At 44.8% G+C, this 18,382-nt stretch overlaps 1 protein-coding gene and 1 long non-coding RNA gene across 6 annotated transcripts in view; one reads left to right on the forward strand and one right to left on the reverse strand.

Moving 5' to 3' along the window:
- The first annotated feature begins 15 nt into the window (after positions 1–15).
- ASRGL1 (asparaginase and isoaspartyl peptidase 1) overlaps positions 16–18,382 on the forward strand; it is a 36,439-nt gene continuing 18,072 nt past the window's right edge. The window contains exons 1-3 of one of the 3 annotated variants that reach the window (XM_074991065.1): positions 16–138; positions 2,522–2,733; positions 13,844–13,986. In XM_074991065.1, coding sequence (XP_074847166.1) covers positions 2,547–2,733; positions 13,844–13,986 — 330 coding nt within the window. In that variant the 5' untranslated portion in view covers positions 16–138; positions 2,522–2,546. Of the gene's footprint in view, positions 219–2,508; positions 2,734–13,843; positions 13,987–18,382 lie in introns of all 3 variants that reach the window. The other 2 variants (XM_074991064.1, XM_074991066.1) reach the window with 2 other exon arrangements.
- The window catches only part of LOC142011486 (uncharacterized), a 61,905-nt gene continuing 54,159 nt past the window's right edge, over positions 10,637–18,382 (reverse strand). The window contains exons 1-3 of one of the 3 annotated variants that reach the window (XR_012645090.1): positions 16,529–18,177; positions 13,104–13,219; positions 10,637–12,095 (exon numbers count right to left, since the gene is read on the reverse strand). This is a non-coding gene — a long non-coding RNA (uncharacterized LOC142011486). Of the gene's footprint in view, positions 12,096–13,103; positions 13,220–16,523; positions 18,178–18,382 lie in introns of those variants that run through there. The other 2 variants (XR_012645091.1, XR_012645092.1) reach the window with 2 other exon arrangements.

The raw sequence follows: 18,382 nt of genomic DNA on the forward strand, positions 1-18,382 counted from the left end.
ATTTTAAGTAAGGGCGCCCTCTTCCTTCAAAGCCTCTCAGAGAAGCAGACAGCAGCTCTTTTTACTAAGGGCGCACGTTGCACGTGATTGCTGTTCATGTGATCACTTGCCTTTTAGACCAGAGCAACTGCCTGCGAGGTGAGACCATTGCATTTGCTTCTGTTGTGCCCACCCTTACGATTTCCTACTCACTAGTGAAGTCTGCAAGAACAATACCTGTGAGTAACTCTTCTCTGTGGGGAGAGAGCCTGCAGCGGCGTGAATGAATGGGTTCTTTTTCTCCTCCTGCTGCAGCAGTTCCTTGCTTTTTTTGCTACTTCTGCTTTGCTACATAGGGGGGTTGTCAGGCATTTCCAGGAGCTGTGGCTTGTCTGCCGGTTGGGGAATTATAAATACAGGAGACATTTAAGATCTCGTTATTGAACGTCCTGTCTTAAAGCCCTGTGCCCCTAGGAAGACTGTGTGTGAAGGCTGAGTTCTGTAATCCATTTCCACTCAAAAAAGCAGGGGAGCTTGTCTGCAGTTCAGCAGTGATAATCTGTGAAAAGGATGTATTATATCCCCGTCTATTTCCCCCATTGGCATGTATCATCTTAATAATAACATTGAATCCTGATCCACTAATTTTCATGTGATGAAATGCCCCATGAGTCCTGTAAGGAAATGGGGGAAAAACAAAGAATCACAGAATAGAACTGGGAGGGGCCTCAGTAATGACGAATAATCAAAAAGATACCAGAAGGACAAAGGTATCTTTGGTGAGAATAAGTGTGTGCGTAGATTTTTTCAATGCAATACATTTAGGTGAGTGTCTTAAGATTCCTTAATTCTCATTCTTTACAGACAGGCAAAGCAATTAATGTTCCTTTGCAGACAGTCAAAGATAACAATTAAACTATTCACTAACAGACTTTAGTATCTGTCAGTCACAGAGGACAAAGTTTGTATTTACTTCGCAAGTGGTCAGAGGTTTGAAATCCAAACAAAAGGATCAGTTAAGTTTTAAGGAAGGCCAGATCTTGCTTATGCTTCCTTCATGTCAGGTGAGAAGTTTTAACGTACTTATGCAAACATATATTGAGTAAAAAGGAAGGGTAAAGATTATTCACCTAACATAAAAGAACAAGACCTAACTTTTTGTTTCCTTACTATTTGCTGCAGAAAAATTATTTCTCTATGTGCTTAATGGAGGGAAATAAGTACAATATCTTGAAATATGCAGATGTGGATATATAGTATAAAAACTTATAAAACTTTTTTTAAAAACTTTTCAGAATTAGGATTCACTTTTAAAAAATTACCCCTGAAGTGAATGAGAATAGCCTGTCTTTATCTTGAGACTAAATTCTTCCCATCAATGTGTAATTTTCAGAGGCACTGAGGCTGCCTACATGGGTGGATGAAGTCTCTGCTCTGCAGCCTTGGCTGAGAGTATGCTGGCTTTTAGCTCATGTGGTAGAGCACAGGGCTTTAGTCCCTATGATCGCAGGTACAAATCCTTCTGCAGACAACCCAGGACTGTTGGCATTACAAATGTATAATACAAAAAAAAAAAAACTTGAAACCAAAATCATTTCAGATGCAGAATTGTTACTACTTCATTTTTTCCCCTCCTTTTTCTCTCACTTAACCATATGAGTCAGGTAGTTTGTAGCTGCTCTTCCTGGGCTTTATATATTTACTGTATCTATAGTCATAATGCAGAAAGAGAGTTTATAGACTAAAGTATTTAAATATGATCATGTTTCTCCTGAGAAGTGTTTTCCTCTTTTGTCTTTCTTCGGTATAATTCTAGTTCTCATTTGTTGAGCTTTGATTTGTTTCCTTAAACACTAAAATATGTTCCTATCACAACACTTCCAGCCAAATGAAAAATATAATTTAAAAAAATACATGAGGTGGGAAGGGTCTGTCAGTCATCAGTTAAAATCACATTCAAAACTTCTGTTGACCCTACTGGCATAAGGAATGGACCTTTAAACCCTCCTTCCTCAAGTCAGCCCTCTGAAAAATGATGAGTAAATTGTGGTCTTTTCAATATACTGTGAAGGTCAACATACTTATGCCCTGTCAACACTTGAGGGCTATGTCTACACTAGAAGCATCTGTCTTCAGAAGTTACTGTTAGAAGAGATGTTCTTACGAAACTTCTGTTGACGGATTGCGTCTACACACAAAAGCACATCAGTCTTTTGACCTGCTGTGTCGACAAAAGGGCCCCGGAGCATCTACGCCACTCTTTTGTCTACAGTTTCTGTTTCTGTAGACAAAACATATTTTGTGTGTAGACGCTCTGCGAGTTCGGTCAACAGGTCTCTAGTGTAACTGAGGTGAATTAAAGAATCAAGAATACTGTATTGAGAATACTTAGTCTCTTAAAAAAGAAGCCTAGTGAGAATCACAGAGCACTGTATTGGCTTTTCCCTCTGGGGCCAAAACATGCAGAAGGGAGCAGCTATTTAAAACTTCTTGCCTTGTGTGTGTTTTAGGAAAATTAATTCTGAACAGTGTATTTGTACAGCTGTAACTGGCAAAGAATTGGCGGTATGAAGCCTGTTATTGTTGTTCATGGTGGAGCTGGCCGCATCTTTAAAGACCGGGAAGAAGGCATTCGTTCTGGTGTTATCAGAGCAGCACTGAAAGGTTACAGCATCCTTAAACAAGGAGGCAGTGCATTAGATGCAACTGAAGAGGCAGTGGCATCAATGGAAGACGATCCACATTTTAATGCAGGTAATTTTTCAAGCGTCTCACCACAGAATGAAATCTATGTAGACCACATTATTATCTTAGTGTATATTGCTCTGTTGGTTGGGGGTGTGTGGATTTTTAATGTGATGCATTCAGTTGAACACAGATAGCACTTGCCCGGATACTGGCCTCTGAAGATGCCTTATTTTTCATTGAAAGTAAAGAGTTTCTATTTTTGGCCTTTTTTTAAAGACACGTACAGCTTTGTTCTTGCTCTGCGAGAGTGCTGTTCTGCAGGAGTTCTTTCATTTTTATATTATAAGTTTTATAAGAGACCCACACCCTCAGGAATGAATTATAACTTCATTTATAACTCTGGCATTCCCATGTAAATCACCTGAATACAACTATGGGCAAAATTTTGACCTCAATCTTTGTGTCAGTGTTTGTCCTATATGTACTGCCTGAGTGTAATTGTTCTGTTCAAAACACCAGTGCGGTTAAGGTAGTAGATAATTTGTGAATTCCTACGAGTAGGTGCATTGCTAAGGACCCCAGTTATGAGTCTCCATCTTCTCAGATGCTGCCTAATGTTATACCCAGTCCCACCAGCCCCATTTTATAATCTTGCTTAAAATAAGTGGAAAATAGTGCTCCTTTTTTTTCTCCTTTAGTGCTCCCACTCAGTATGTCAGGAATCTGGCTGAAGAAAAATGTCTGCAGTTTGGTGCTTGAGGTAGAAGCATTTGTTTTCAGCATGGATATCTGGTTCAGAGAGCATTTTATGGCCTTCCCTGCCCTGTAATTGAAAAGCCATTTCACTTGGCGTTAGGATTAAATTTATTCTGTTACTGACTTGAGTAGAGCACACTGCTGGTGAGAAGCCTTTCTGAATTAGCAAAATTGAGGTGGACTTATGGGTCAAACATAGTGTACACTATGGGATTGTTATATTACACATCACGGACAGTGAAATTTGGTATCTCTCCCCACCCCACCCATGACATCTGGTCTTTTTTATGGTTTTACCCTGTACTACAAGGGTGAGCAAACCTCTTAGGTTGCACCTCTTTTTGGCCCTGCAACTAGCTGCACCCCCACAACCGGTGGGAGGACTACAGAAAGGGATGTGGGGAGGGGGGTGCTGAGAAAGGGGTTGGGATGCTTGGGAAGGTAATGCTGGAAGGCTCCACGGGGTGCCCTGAAGGGGCGGAGGACTCCAGGCTGGTACCTCATTAAGCTGGGAAGTCACCAGCTGTCCCTGCCACTTGTATCAGGGCCTCTGTGCACTCTGGCCCAGCAGGGGGTAAGGGGAGTTGATTGTGTTGGGCCCCCCCTTACAAAATGTCACACCCCCTGTTTTGCACAGCCCTGCTGTACTAAACAGCTTTCACGGGGCAGAGAAGCATTTCTCCAGTTGGGGAGTTGCATGGGGGCTACGGGGGTGGGGAGCTGTACGAGTACAGAAGTCCCTCGAGTTATGTGAGGGTTGCGTTCCCATGTACCCTCACATAACCTGAATTTTGCGTAAGTTAGGGCGGCTTTTCTCCCCAGTGGAATGCACATTCTGCAGCTGGGGAAGCAGCAGGAGCACCTGGAGCTCCATTTGAAATGTAAGTCCTGGGTTGGAGGGTCAGCTGGGGAGGGTTAAGCCTGCGGTGGGTGTGAGGGGGTGGAGTTGAGCCAGAGCCACACCACAGGAGGTTGAGCCAGAGCCACGTGGGGTGGTGAGCTGGAGGCGGGGACACGTGGAGCGGGGATGATCTGGAGCTGGGTGTGGTGGGGTTGAGTTGGGGCCATGTTGGGGGGGGGGGGTGAGCCAGGGCCCGGGCCCGGGCCCGGGCCCGGGCCAGGTGTGGTGAGCTGGAGTCATGTGGGGTGGTGGTGAACTGGGGCCGGGGTTGAGCCGGGGCAGGGAAAGCAGGATTTTGAATTGAGCTTAACTTGTATTAATGTGAGCTAAATGCAACTCAAAATCATGCATTTCGAGGGAGTACTGTATTACCACCTTTATTCCCGCACTGCTTGCAGAGCAGGGTGCCTGGAAAGTGGAAGCTGTTGGCTGAGCACCCAGCTGTGAAGGCAGCACCATGGCTGTTGCAGTGCTGAAGTAAGGATAGCAATACCATACTGTGGCACCCTTACTTCTGTGCTGCTGCCTTCAGACCTGGGCACCTGGCAATGGCAACTGCTGGCTGAGATCCCAGCTCTGAAGGCAGCAGTGCAGAAGTAAGCGTGGCAATGCCATGCCGTCATTCTGTGCTTCTGGTGGTTGCTCTACCTTCAGAGCTGCAGCTGAGGGCAGTGGGGAAGTCATGGCTTAGGCCAGCAAGCAGGTGGCCAGGGCCAGGAAGCCACAACTGGGGAGCTGAAGCCAGGGAGCTGTTAGGAGCCAGGAGGAGTGCCCATGAGCAGGGGCAGGAGGCCAGCAGGGGAGCATTGACTTCGCCTGATCCGGGACTGCTCAGGTCCCTAGGGTGCCGGACCAGGGAGGTTCAGCCTGCACCACCTGGTCAAAAATCTGCTGGTGACATTTTCTTTCTGTTTTTACTGGTGTTACTTCATTAGCTTCCCTGCATTGAATTGGCTTCAGTGGACCAGTATAACTCAGAGAGGGATTTACTCCCATGTGTTTAACTTACTTCTATTGATTTATTGACTGCAAGCAGCTGCTCCTCAGAATTTTCCAAACCTTTACACACGGCTGATAAAACATCAGTTTATCCTACCAAAAAGATCATCAGTCAACAATTTTAATATTGAACTAGCATCTAAAGCAAAGTACATGCTTATGGCTTCCTTTGTTCTGCACTGAGTCATGTAGCCACCTTTTCTTATAAATGAGCAGATCAGGATATTTGAAGCCTGAAATAGATTGTTTTGCTTAATAATGTTTACTCAAATTTCCTCTTTACTCAGATAACTCTGAATTTTGTGTTCTGTTTATAATGTGCTTCACACATTAAACGACAAGTGATTTTTAACAAAAAATTTCTAAGATTGTGAGCCTGAGCTTTCAGCTGGAAGAGTTATGCAGCCCACTTGTTAAAGTTTGGCTTCCCTAATGCACATAGTAAGTAGTTGCAATCAGATACAGTTAACATATGTTGAAGATCATTGAGAACAGCTGTATTTAATGAGCAGGAGAAAATGAGTTGAAAGCTATGTGAAGAGAGGCCTGATTGGAGTGGCTCTTTAAAGCCCACCATGTGGTGTTTATCTCCATAAAGGAAAAAAAGCAGTTTTATTGTGTAATGTTTGCTGTAAGACACCAGCACTGCTAAGAGACAAGGAGAGAAGTGAGGAGGTACAAGGGGTAAAGACCAAGTACTGGAGGTCTCTTCTCAAATAACAGGACTCAGATGGGCCCTGCGTCGTGAATGATGTAGAGTTGTTCAAGAGGCACAGTTGTCTTCCAGAGCAAACTGTGTGCACGGACCATGCAGTATATACTTCCTTTAAAAGCTGGTTTGCCCCACTTGCTGAGGTGAGGAGGAATCATGGTTAAGATTCCACGTTTGCCACGGAGGCCATGGAAATCACAGAATCTGTGACTTGTTGCCATCTCCGTGCGTTCTGCAGTGCCAATGTGGCTGACTCCAGGGTGCTCTAAGCAACTGGCCCTGTGGACAGCCACTACTGGAACAGCTCTGCAGCCAGCCACACCAGCACTAGGGTTGTCAGGTGTCTGGTTTTCAGTTAGAGTTCCTGGTCAAGAAGGGACCCTGACAGCTCCAATGGGCACCGTGGATCATGCTTTAAAAGTGCAGTCAGCAGCCAGCAGGGCTAAGGCAGGTTTCCTGAGAGAAGGGGCAGGGCAGAGCCTTGGAGGAGGAGCAGTGTTTGGTTCAGTGTGAGTGGACAGTTGACGGCCCTCACCAGCATCCTGCCTGCCTTGACTACGGGGGGCTCCCAGAAGCAGCAGCATGTCCCTGCTCCAGCTTCTACTCACGGGGGCAGCCAGGGGGCTCTGCATGTGCCCCCCGCCTCCCGGCCAGTGCCAGCTCTGTAGTTACCATTGGTTCAGGACCATGGCCAGTGGAAGCTGCAGGGGAAGTGTCTGTGGACAAGGAGGAATTTGGAGCCAAGCCTCTGCATAGGACCCAAAGGGAGCGTATGATGTAATTCCTGGAAGCAGCTTGAGGTAAGCAGTGCCCAGGGCCTGCACCTCGACTCCCTCTTGCACCTCAACTGCCTGTCCCAACTGTGATCCCTCTCTTGCCCTCTAAACCCTTCATTTCCAGCCTGGAGCTCCTTCCTGCACCCCAAACCCGTATGCCCAGTGTAACCCATGTAGGTAATAGGGATCGATCTATGTAAGGCCCTGTCTACACTTGGCCAACATTTCGAAATGACCATGCTAATGGCCAAAGTGGAGAATACTAATGAGGCGCTGCAATGAATATTCAGCACCTCATTAGCATGCTGTTGGCTGCAGCAGTTTGAAAGTGCCACGTTTCACTCATGCGTGGCTTGTCTACACAGGGGTCCTTTTCAAAAGGACCCTGCAAATGCTGAAATCCCTCTGTTCCTATCAGCTGGGGTGGGCCTGGTGTTACCTTGGGTGCATGGTTCATTGCCCTTCTCCAGATTTAACTCACTAATGAGATTTAACTAACTAATGAGGCACCAAAATGAATATTCAGTGCCTCATTAGCATGCTGCCAGCCACGGCACTTCGAAAGTACCCTGTTTCGCTGACGCATGGCTCATCTACCTGGGGGGTCCTTTTTGAAAGGACCCTGCAAACGTCAAAATCCCCTTATTCCTATCAGCTGAGATGCCTGCAGGTTTGCCTCCTCTGTGGATCTCTGCTAGATAGCCAGCAAAGAGGTTTAACTGAGTGACTGGTCAGTCAAAAATACAGAGGTTATCAGCTGATAGGAATAAGGGGATTTCAACGTTTGCAGAGTCCTTTCGAAAAGAACCCCCATGTAGACAAGCCACACGTGAGTGACACACGGCGCTTTCGAAGTGCCGCGGCCGGCCGCATGCTAATGAGGCTCTGAGTATTCATTTCAGTGCCCCATTAGTACCCTCCAATTTGGTCATTAGCATGGCCATTTTGAAGTTTCCTCCTATTGTAGATGTAGGTGAAGAGACCCTTGGAGGGGAGTAGGAGTGAGCTGTATCTGCGTCATTGTTGCAAATTTAGCACTCAACACTCGGGAGGTTCTGGAATTGAGTGTGGTAGTTGTGGGTTCTGCTCCAGTAGGCCGTGTATTTGCTGCTGGGGTCAGACTCCATGAGGAACAGCAGACAGGGAAAAGCTGAGATGAGGAGCACAAAGCAGGCTGGTGTCCCTCACTCTGAAGCACTTTGCAGCAGGTAGTGATGGTGTTAACCCTCTGCCAGGGAACATGGGCAGTGTGAATGGAGTAATGGGACAAAAGTCGTTTCTAGTTGTTCTCAGTTTTTGTATTTTCTTATTATAAGGTTTCCTTTAACCTGTGTACTTTTGACTGACCAGTCACTCAGTTAAATCTGTTTGCTGGCTATCTAGCACTGATCCATAGAGGAGGCAATCCTGCAGGCATCTCAGCTGAAGATTCAGACAAGTGCAGGAAAGATGGTTCAGACCCAGCAGAGTGTAAAGATTTGGTGATCAAAGACACTAACTGAGACTTCGGAGAACTAAAACCAAGGTTTTGGGATCTCTGTTTTCGATTCCTGTGTTTGGTGTGGACTGAACTGTTCAAGTTTTCCTTAAGTTTCACTTTGTTTATATTTATTGTAACTGTCAAGATATCTGTGGATTTATAAAATAGTTGTGTAGTAAAAATCAGATTTTTGGTATTTTTATTATAGATTTTATGAAGTTGATTTATATTCATTTCTTTAGTTCCTTTTAGGACATGAATGTGAGAAGGCTGACCCTGTGCAATCCTTGCTGAAAGTCCTTAGAGACCGACCTCTGGGTCTTCAGTTACCTTTCAATGGGAATTGGCATTTTATTTTTTAAGGCACAGGAGAAGGGCAGTGAAATACCCACCCAAGGTTACACCTGCTCCACCCCAGAGCCCACAACCAAAGCCAGAACCCTCAGGCATCCACACCCTAACCCCGTTTCTGCCTGGTGAGAAAGAGCGAGCGAGTGACAGGGGGGCAGGGCCTTAGAGGAGGGGAAGGGCCAAGCCTCAGAAGAGGGATGGGCAAAAATGTTTGGTTTTGGGCAACAGTTAACAATCTTAACTGGTGCCTCTGGAGCAGCCACGAATCCAAGGCCAGTAGCTGCTCTGGCAGCCCTGGGGCACAACCCCTTACCTTGGCTCAGGATAAAATCAGGGGTTGAATTTTTTTGTTTCCTGCTCATGACCATTGAAGAGTTTTACTAAAATTACCTGTGAAAAATCACGGCTGTGGTCACACTTCCTTCCGACCCCTCTGTGAGGGCTAACAGTGCACGTTTTCACTCCACGCTGTACAGAATGCAATGCTAACCTGTATTACACCATTGAGCCACGAGGTGTTGCTTTGTGTGACGTAGCAAATTCACACCAGCTATTCCTGGTGGCGTATTAGTGTCTTACGTCTCTGGGTGTATCTCTCTGGAATAGCTCTGTAGCCAGCCCTGTCTGATACAGAAGCCTTACGGGCTAGTAGCAACTATAAACCTATTGTGTGCAAGATGGATAAGGACTACAGTACCCATGTAAAGAATAAGTTTCTATATTCTCTTCTCCCTTGAAGGCCCAGCTATGCAGGCCCACCAGTGGTGTTGGGAGAAAGTAAAGGGGTCAGTTGCACCAGGGCCCAGAGTTTCAAAGAGTCCCAGAGCTCCTGGCTGCTGCTACTATGATGGCAGCTGGTGCCCCTGGTCCCTTTGAATTACCACCAAAGTGCTGCTCTGCTCTGAGGGCTGGGGGTGGGCCCAGCCCAATGGTCTGGGTGGCGCTGAGGGCTGACTGCCCTCAGCTCCATCCCATCCACCCAAGGCCCCGACACTTCCAGGGGTGCAAATCAGACCCCCCTCCATACCTTGCCTGCGGTAGCTGTCAGCCCTGCTGCAGTCATGTTGTGGTCCATAGGTAGCAGGAAATGTGGAAATACAGGCTCCAGTGAGAGCAGATGAAGGTGCAAGCTCCCTTTTATCTGTTAGGTAAGTGCATTTCTCTTACCACCCATGCAGCACTTTGGAAAAGGTCAGACCCAGTCCTTGATGGCCCTTGGTTTTTCTTTGGTTCCTGTTCCTGCCCTTGATTCAAAGATGAGCCAAATGACTCATACTTTTCCAGTTCTGCCGCACATATAGCGGCTTCCTGCAGACTTCTACGTCAGGCTGTTGCAGTTTAAATCTTCTCCTAGAGTAGATCTAGTTAACTTAAAGTGACCAGCCTTCTGACTTGCCAGACCTCTTAACAAAAGATGGAAAATGTGAAAGAGCCAGTAACTGGTAATGAAGCCATTTAACAGACATATGCCAATTTGGAGGTATATAATGTGGAGTTTCTGAACTTACTAACAAAAACAGTTGTGCATTACTGTAATAGTTTTAAAATAGTTGTAAAATGTGCTTTAAATAATTTATTAATTTGTTGCTGACTTATAAAAATCATGCCTCTAAAAAATCCTTGCCTAGATTTTTAGATCCTCAAGCTGTTTTGTTTTAGCCTCGAATTCTTAGCTCTTCAGACATACAGTTTTTTAAATAAGTCCTTCAAAAGATCACTGTCACATAAAATACACATTTTAATAAAATAAAAATTTTGCTTCCAAGTCTTCCTGGCAGTCCCTGCTCATCTTTCACCACCCCAATTGAAGGGAGCATTTCAAGGACGTCCCTTTTCTTCCAGATAACACGACAAAAGAGTTTCTTTCTGTACTTCTTACTATTCAATAAACTAGTTTTAAGAGAACCCTCCACCAAAATTAGTAGCTTAGTAAGGTGTACAATCCTTTTTTATCCCTAAAATCATTGGAAACATGTTTTAACATAAACACGTAATGAAATTTCATAAACATGTTTATTATGGAGATGACACCAAATCATGTTGCCTTTTTTCTAAAAGCAAGAACTTTGTTCGGAATACACTAAACTGCTCTTATTAATTTAAAATAATGGCTGTCAGTGTGCTAAATATGTAGCCATCTGGAATGATTAGGAAGTCTTAAGAAAACACTTAAAATCAGCTTAGATTGAGAAAGTGTAAAACAGAAGACCTGCATCATGTATTCCATAAAATTTATGTTGTAGTCATCAGGACATCTGATTTACCCATACTTAAAACATTTTGCAAATATGGCTATGTTTACAGTAGAGGAAATAAGTCGATTTCATATGCATAAGTCTAGCTACAGCATTTGTGTATGTACAATCAATGTATTGGAATAGTCTTACTTCCCTAGTAAAGACCAAGCCTCTATAGTCTTGTGTTGATGTCCCTTGCTCCACATGATAGCGTGCAGTACAGGTGTCGACAGCTGGAGCCCAGAGAGGTCAGTTTTGCTGCATCTTCATCAGACACGCAAAATCGAACTTCGGAAGATCGACCGCCAGCTCACTGATCTTCTGTTAAGTATAGATAAGCCCAAAGTCTCTGACAAACCTCAGGGTATATTAAAAAGCCTGTGACAGACATTTTTAATCCCAAATTTAGCGCTTTTAATTAGATACCTTTTGCATGTCCAGGCTTCACAATCTGGCATGCAGTGGAAACATGCTCCATTTTCTTTAGAAAGAAATTTTAGATGAGTGTTTTTTCTTTTTCAAATGTCATTTGCTACATCTAGCTTCAGGGATTTGGCAGGAAGGGGTGAGTAGAGAGAAATGACAGACTGGGGAGAAGGTGGTGTAGGGGGTGGGGCTTGGGTGGAGCAGGGATGGACTATGGGTAGGGCCTCGGCCTGGGAACTTGCCTTCCCGCTGCCCATTCACAGTGGCTGTCAAATTTGAGTGCCCTGGGTTTGATACACCTTTATGAAATTGTTTTCTTGGACAAGTGAGGAAGGAGTACATATGTGAACCACCTGGGACATGGCAGCCAGTGGTAGTCACAGACTGCTAATTTAATGACTTAAATAGTGCAGCAGGAGCAAGAGGGAGGAATTCAAACTTTCAGGAAAGGAGAGTTGTGTGCTTTAGCACAAAGTGGGGAGCTGAGCTCCTCAGTAATTCATCCCCTGGACATCAACACATAGATACTTTTAGTTATGTGAATAACATCACTGCAGTCAGTGGCACTGGATCTGTCATATTTTGGCCTAAGAGTCTAATGTCAGATTGTTAAACGAATAAGAGCTGCCAAGTGTGCTGAAGCTGTTCCCAGAGATTGTTTTTCCCCCACCATGATGTAAGGTAAGGTTTCTGAAAATACTACAGTCTATTAAAATTCCCAGGCTTGCTTTCTGTAGGACGTTGAGGCTGATGTCAGGAGATTCCAGGTCAGTCCTGGAGGGTTGGCAACCTTATAAAGCAATGTTGAGAAGGATTAAAAATGGGTGGTTACTAACAGGAGAATACCTTTCCACAGTTTAAGCACAGCTAAAGCACCAATCCTGGTAACAGCATATTGAAAGGCTATGTCTACACTACAGTGAACTGTCAACAGAAGTTACTGTCGGAAGACATCTGCCGTCAAATCTTCTGACAGCAGACGGCAGCCATAAACAAAAGCACCTTGCTCTGTCTATCCATTCTGTCGACAGAGTGTGGCTGGACTGCCAGTCTGGTCTCTCAACAGAACGACCAACTGGAAGCACAGCAGACAGAGCTGCCTGGCCACCCAGAAGTCCTGTCTGTAAACAGAGGGCCTCCCAGAGTGTCCACATGGCTTTTTTGTTGACAGATTGTGTTGAGAAATGCATTGTGCCTCATGGGGGAGAGGCAAAACAGTATTGACAAAAGTGCTGAGTTCTGTTGACAATATGGAAACAGCATGCATTTTTAGTTTGGACGCTGCATGGGTTTTGTGGACAAAATGCCAGTTTTGTCGACAAAACCCTCTAATGTAGATGTAGCCAAAGTGTTTCTACTAGAAGCATGCATGGAACTGAAGGTGTATTCCCTCTACCCCAAGAAACACACTATTGGCAAGACTTGTACATTTTACGCTGATTTTAGTGGTGATTGATTAACAAGTGGCACCAGTGATAAATATTCCAGTTTGTTAAAAGGGCTTTTTCCAGTTCACCCTGCATATCATAGAGTACATTTCATTACTAAACGAAGTTTTCACTACTGAATTGACAGATAGTTACAAAAGCTATTCCAAGAATTGCTCAGATGCTCATGTTTTATTTTTGGCTTAGTGTTTGGGGTTTTTTTAACTCTTTCGTTTATTTTTTTGTCAATGCTAAATATTTCACAGTATTTCAGACTTCTGGTAAACAAGAAAAATATTTTTTCACTCTTGCTAGAATTTTGCATTTTTGCCATTACACCAAATCCAGTAGTGATTGAAATCTTATTTGACCTGCCAAGATTGTGTGGGCCTTCATCTCCACTTGGTTTCAGCACCTCAAAGCATTGGACCATAAAGCAGTGGTTCCCAGCCTGCGATCCTCAGACCCCAAGGGTATTGCAGGGGATCTGTGGAAAAACATAAAGGTTAAATAAAAGTGATCATAGAAAATAAGTTTTAAATAAATTGCAAATTAAATTAAATTGCTTCAAGTAATGTTATTGCTGACCAAAAATCCATGTTGTGGTTTCTTTTTTCATTTAATGACGTGCACATGGAGACTAGAATTGTCTTTGATGGGGATTTGTGAACAATTTGAGAGGGGGTAACTGTGGGTCCACACTAGTGGAAAAGTTGGGAGCCACTTCCATAAAGAATTCTGATAAGTTGCACTGCATCTGTTACTGGAGAAATATGAAGGTAAAATGATTGTATATGTATAAATATGATATTGAGGTTGTGTATAACTGTGCCTTTCCCTCCTAATGTGACCTAGGTACCATTAAAATTCAAGTATATTAAGTTGTGTATGCTGACGTATTATGACAGTGTATTAATGATTTCTGTTTGAACAGGAGTATTTCTCTTTTCAAAACATGATTGCTATTTAGGAAGCTTAAAACAAGCCAAAGCAAACTCGGGGGGGGGGGGGGGGGGGCGGGGGCGGGAAACAGGTTTGCCTAATAAAACTGAATCACCCCACATTTAGCTCTTAATGTCTCTTCTTCTCTACCACACCCTTTTATCTTTAGGCTGTGGATCTGTTTTAAATGAAAATGGTGAAGTAGAAATGGATGCCATTATCATGGATGGAAAAAATCTTGCCTCAGGAGCAGTATCTGCAGTCACATGTATAGCTAACCCAATAAACCTTGCTCGTCTTGTCATGGAAAAGGTATGCTGAACGTGCATTTGAATAAGAAACGTTTCTTTCCTTAGGATTTCATTGCATGTATTGACACGCCTCAATGACTGTGTTCACTGTGTGTAGTATTTTAAATCAGGGAAGGAGGAAGAAAATCAGTGGCACTGGTAGAGACTATGGGCATGAATATAAAGAGGCAAGACTATTTTTATTTTAAGGTTTTAAATTAGTTGAGATGCTAATTTTATTCAGCGCCTAAAAAGGTGTTGCATACACTTGCAAACTTGAGGAGAAATTGATATACATAATTTACTGTGCCAGTTGTTTTCATTTTTCTCTGAGCTAATACTGTAGATGTTTGCATTAATTAGCATGGTTTCTCTCTCAACCCCCCTGCTCCCTCCACCAAGAAATAGATGCGGTGATCTACTGGAGAATGCCTGTAGCAGACAATCGTGCAGTGTCAGGTGATAAAAGTAAATGACACAATAGTGTCCCTACTAGGTGGCTTATTAGATTACACTAGATGATCATTTCTCTTCTATTTAAGATTTTGTGAAATACTAACAACTGATGTGGCAAGGTTAATGATGTCACAGACAAGTACTGGAACTTTTTACTAGGGGCAGGAGGAGTTGCACCTTGTGGTAACTGAATTTATTTGAACACCAATTATTTGTCGGTGCATGTGGCAAATAAAATTATGAGCATCTGGACTTCACTATTAAAAGATTAAAAGAGCTTTCAATCCTGTCTAAATTAGAATTTACACTACTGATAGTGCCAGAGCACCTCCACCACAGCTGAATGTTGGTAAGTAATATTTTCATGTAGATGAGGCTGAAGTGGGTTTATCTTTCATGCTGCTTTTACCTCAGTCTCCTGATTACTTTAAAGGTGACTTTCATGAGCCTACAAGCCTGAATATATGGGGTTGTAAAGGGTAACTGTTGATCTTACTATGGTTACAGGAAGAGAGTGAATATTAACACTTGTAGTGAAAGCCTGGTTGAAGGGCTTAGCAAACTGGAGTGGGAGCTATCTTAGCCCTCAATAAAAAATAGGGGGGTTGAATCTGACAGACAGCTTTCCATCAGTGTGTTTTTTGTCATCAAAGTACTGGGTTAAATAAATGGAAAAAACCCACGAAATTGGTTTTCTTTAAGGAGTCGGACAAAAAAAATCCCTTTTTCACTCGTTTGTTAATGCTTTGTTCACCTGTGATGTTTCTCTCTTTAATCCTACAGATATTCATAGTCATCCAGGCACCCAGGGTAGACAAGGCTTAAAGTTTCTAATGTAAAAACAAGCCCGGAAGAAATATTCCGGGTCTTTCTAAACATCCTAAAAGATACGGGTTGTATTTTTTTCTATTAAGAACAGTGTGTCTTTAATAACCGTTGGCAAGTCATGTTTCAAATTGTAAAAGTTCTGATCTGGCTATTGTTTTTAGATGGTCAGACCCCCTTTGACTTGAGCGGGAGCACAGTTAGGCTCAAAATGAGCATGTAGAGTGACAGAGGTAGCCATGTTAGTCTGTATTCTATCGAAACAAAAAAGCAGTTAAGTAGCACTTTGAAGACTAATAAAATAATTTATTAGGTGGTGAGCTGTTGTGGGACAGACCTACTTCTTCAGAGCATAGCCTTACCAGACCATACTCAATATATAAAGCACAGAGGTCCAAAAATTGTTATCAAGGTTGACAAATCAGAAGAGCAGAGGGACAGGGCGGCCTGGGGAAAGGAGACGTTAAGAGTCAGATAAAACATCAAAGTATGTAAAAGAGGCCTTATAATGGGTCAGGTAATTTCTGTACCTGTTCAAACCACATGTTAATGTGTCAAATTTTTCTGATTTGTCAACCTTGATAACAGTTTTGGACCTCTGTGCTTTATATATTGAGTATGGTCTGGTAAGGCTATGCTCTGAAGAAGTAGGTCTGTCCCACAACAGCTCACCACCTAATAAATTTTGTTAGTCTTTAAAGTGCAACGTGACTGCTTTTTTGATAGTAAGCACCAATGAAGAAGTAGCCACAACACTGAAGACTCAAGGTTTCAGCTCTGTCACTGACCTTCTGGGTGACTTGGAGCAAATCACTTCCCTACTCTGTGCCTGTAGCACGTCCCGTGACGCCCAGCCCCTTGGTCTAGGGCGGGCGGCAACAAAAGAGGGGGTTTAGGGCACCAGCCTGCACTCAGTTCGGGCAGTCAGCGGCTCACCGCTACCCCCGTACAAGCCCCAGCCCTCAGTCCAGGGCGGGGCAGCAGTTCACAAGAGTCAAGCACCGGCCCAGCCCTCAGTTTGGGGCGGGGCAGCAACACAAGGGAAAACACCAGCCCAGCCCTCAGTTTGGGGCGGGGCAGCAACACAAGGGTCTACAGACAGGCTCAGCGGGGGCTGGCCCTGTCAGGGAGGGGGGTAGGGGGTCGCAGGCCCTCCCACTCCACTGCGACCCGGCCCGGGGCCCTGGGGGTCGCTCACGTGCAACCCCGGCAGTGGGGATCCAGACCGCAACACACTGCCATTGGTTCGTGAGCGACGTTCCCCGGGCCACTTCCTACCTCACCCTCTGTTGGCGGCAGGTCCCAGTCCATCTGGTCGAGGGGTCCTCCTAGGTCGGTCTCCTCTGGGTCATCCACCTGTGGGGGCTCCGGCCAATCGTCCATGACCACGTCGTTAGGGTAGTCAGGCGGTGGCAATACAGGAGATGCAGGGCGGTCCTGGGTCTGAGTGTTGTAGGGATCCGCCGGGGCTCTGGGGCGGCCTGCTCCCGGGGCCTTTTCCACGGCAGGGGGTCTCCACCGGCGGGAAGGTCCTGGTAGGTCTGGGAAGTCCGGGTAGTCTCCTTGGGGCATACGGACCCGGGGTTGCATGGAGCCTCTGGGGGCCTGCTCCTCTGGCCTGGCCGGGCGGCCGCAGGCCCTCTCCCTTTGGCCCCGGGGAGCTCGTGCAGGCACATCCTCCCTGCCCGGAGGCCCAGCACCGAATGGCTCCTGAGTCCCGCCTTTGGCTCTTCTAGCCCTTGGCCCTGCCCTCTGAGGGGCAGGCCTCTGGTCTCCTGACTCCGGCCCCGCCCACCAGGGCCTCTGCATAGCTTCCCCGGCCTCCGGGTCTGCAGGAGGCCATACTGACCCACTACAGTGCCTCAGTTTCCCTGTCAGCAAAATGGGGGTAATGATACTGACTGCCTTTGTAAAGTGTTTTGAGAGCTACTGATTAAGTGCTTTTCAAGAGATATGTGGTCTTATTATTTACTTGCCTCTTTTTCCTACAATCATGAAGTCTTTGTACAATGGCAAGCACATTTTTTGGTAATGCCAACAATATTGAGACTAGATCTTAAGTCAAATAACAAAAACTACTGTATAGGACCAGATGTCAGACTAATTCAGATTGACCCTCTCTCATCCAGCACCCATAGAACCTGACTGGTGCCAAATGAGAATTTTTCCGGACTACAGGTCAATATTATCTAGCACAGGGTCAGCAACCACAATATCAAGAAGAGCCATTTTTTCCAATTTGGTGAAAAACTCAATAATTCAAGAGCCGTAATTCATGTAAATATGAGAGAATCTTTTATAAATAACATCAAGTCATGCTTTTTGTACCCCCCTTTTTAAGAACCGTATGCACACAATGATTTGTAATGTGACACATGTTTGCTGCAGGATGTCCACAAACTCTATATATTCCATTTCCTCACACTTGACGTGTGTTTTTTACCACTGTCTTTCTGACTTTCACTCCCAAACCTTCCCTCTCTCTCTCTCTCTCTCTCTGGAGGATGCTGGGGGGTATCCAGCATTTCGAGATCACATACTGCTTGCTGTTTAGATACGAATTGTTCATTTTGGGGCTTTCAGATGTTCACTGTTTATCAAAAATGCATTTTTTTTAAACTTTGCAGTTATAGCATTGGGAGCCGCAAAGAAGTCCTTAGAGAGCCGCTCCAGAGCCGCAGGTTGCAGACCCCTGGTCTAGCACATTACCAGCACATTCACTGTTTGTTGGGCTCTTAGAAGACATTTAGGGGTAAATAAGAGCTAATAACAGCACAGAACACTGAGGATGTATCTACACTAGCTCCTTCCTTTCAGAAGGGGTATGGGAATGAGCGAGTTGGGAAGAGGCTAATTACGCATTGACGTGAATATGCAGTGCCTCATTAACATAATGGTGGCTGCGTGCGATCGCGTACCACCCGTGTAGATGGGGGCCTTTCAAAAGGACCCCCCTGGACCTCGAAAGGCCCTTCTTCCTATTTGGTTTTAGGAAGAAGGGGCTTTTGAAGTCTGGGGTGTCCTTTCAAAAGGCTCCCATTTACACGGGCAGCATGCGATTCGAAAGTGGTGCTTTTCAATCGCGCATGGCTGCCATTATGCTAATGAGGCACTGCATATTCATGGGAGTGCCTCAT

Source organism: Carettochelys insculpta, chromosome 3 (assembly GCF_033958435.1).
Source record: "Carettochelys insculpta isolate YL-2023 chromosome 3, ASM3395843v1, whole genome shotgun sequence".
Lineage (NCBI taxonomy): Eukaryota > Metazoa > Chordata > Testudines > Carettochelyidae > Carettochelys > Carettochelys insculpta.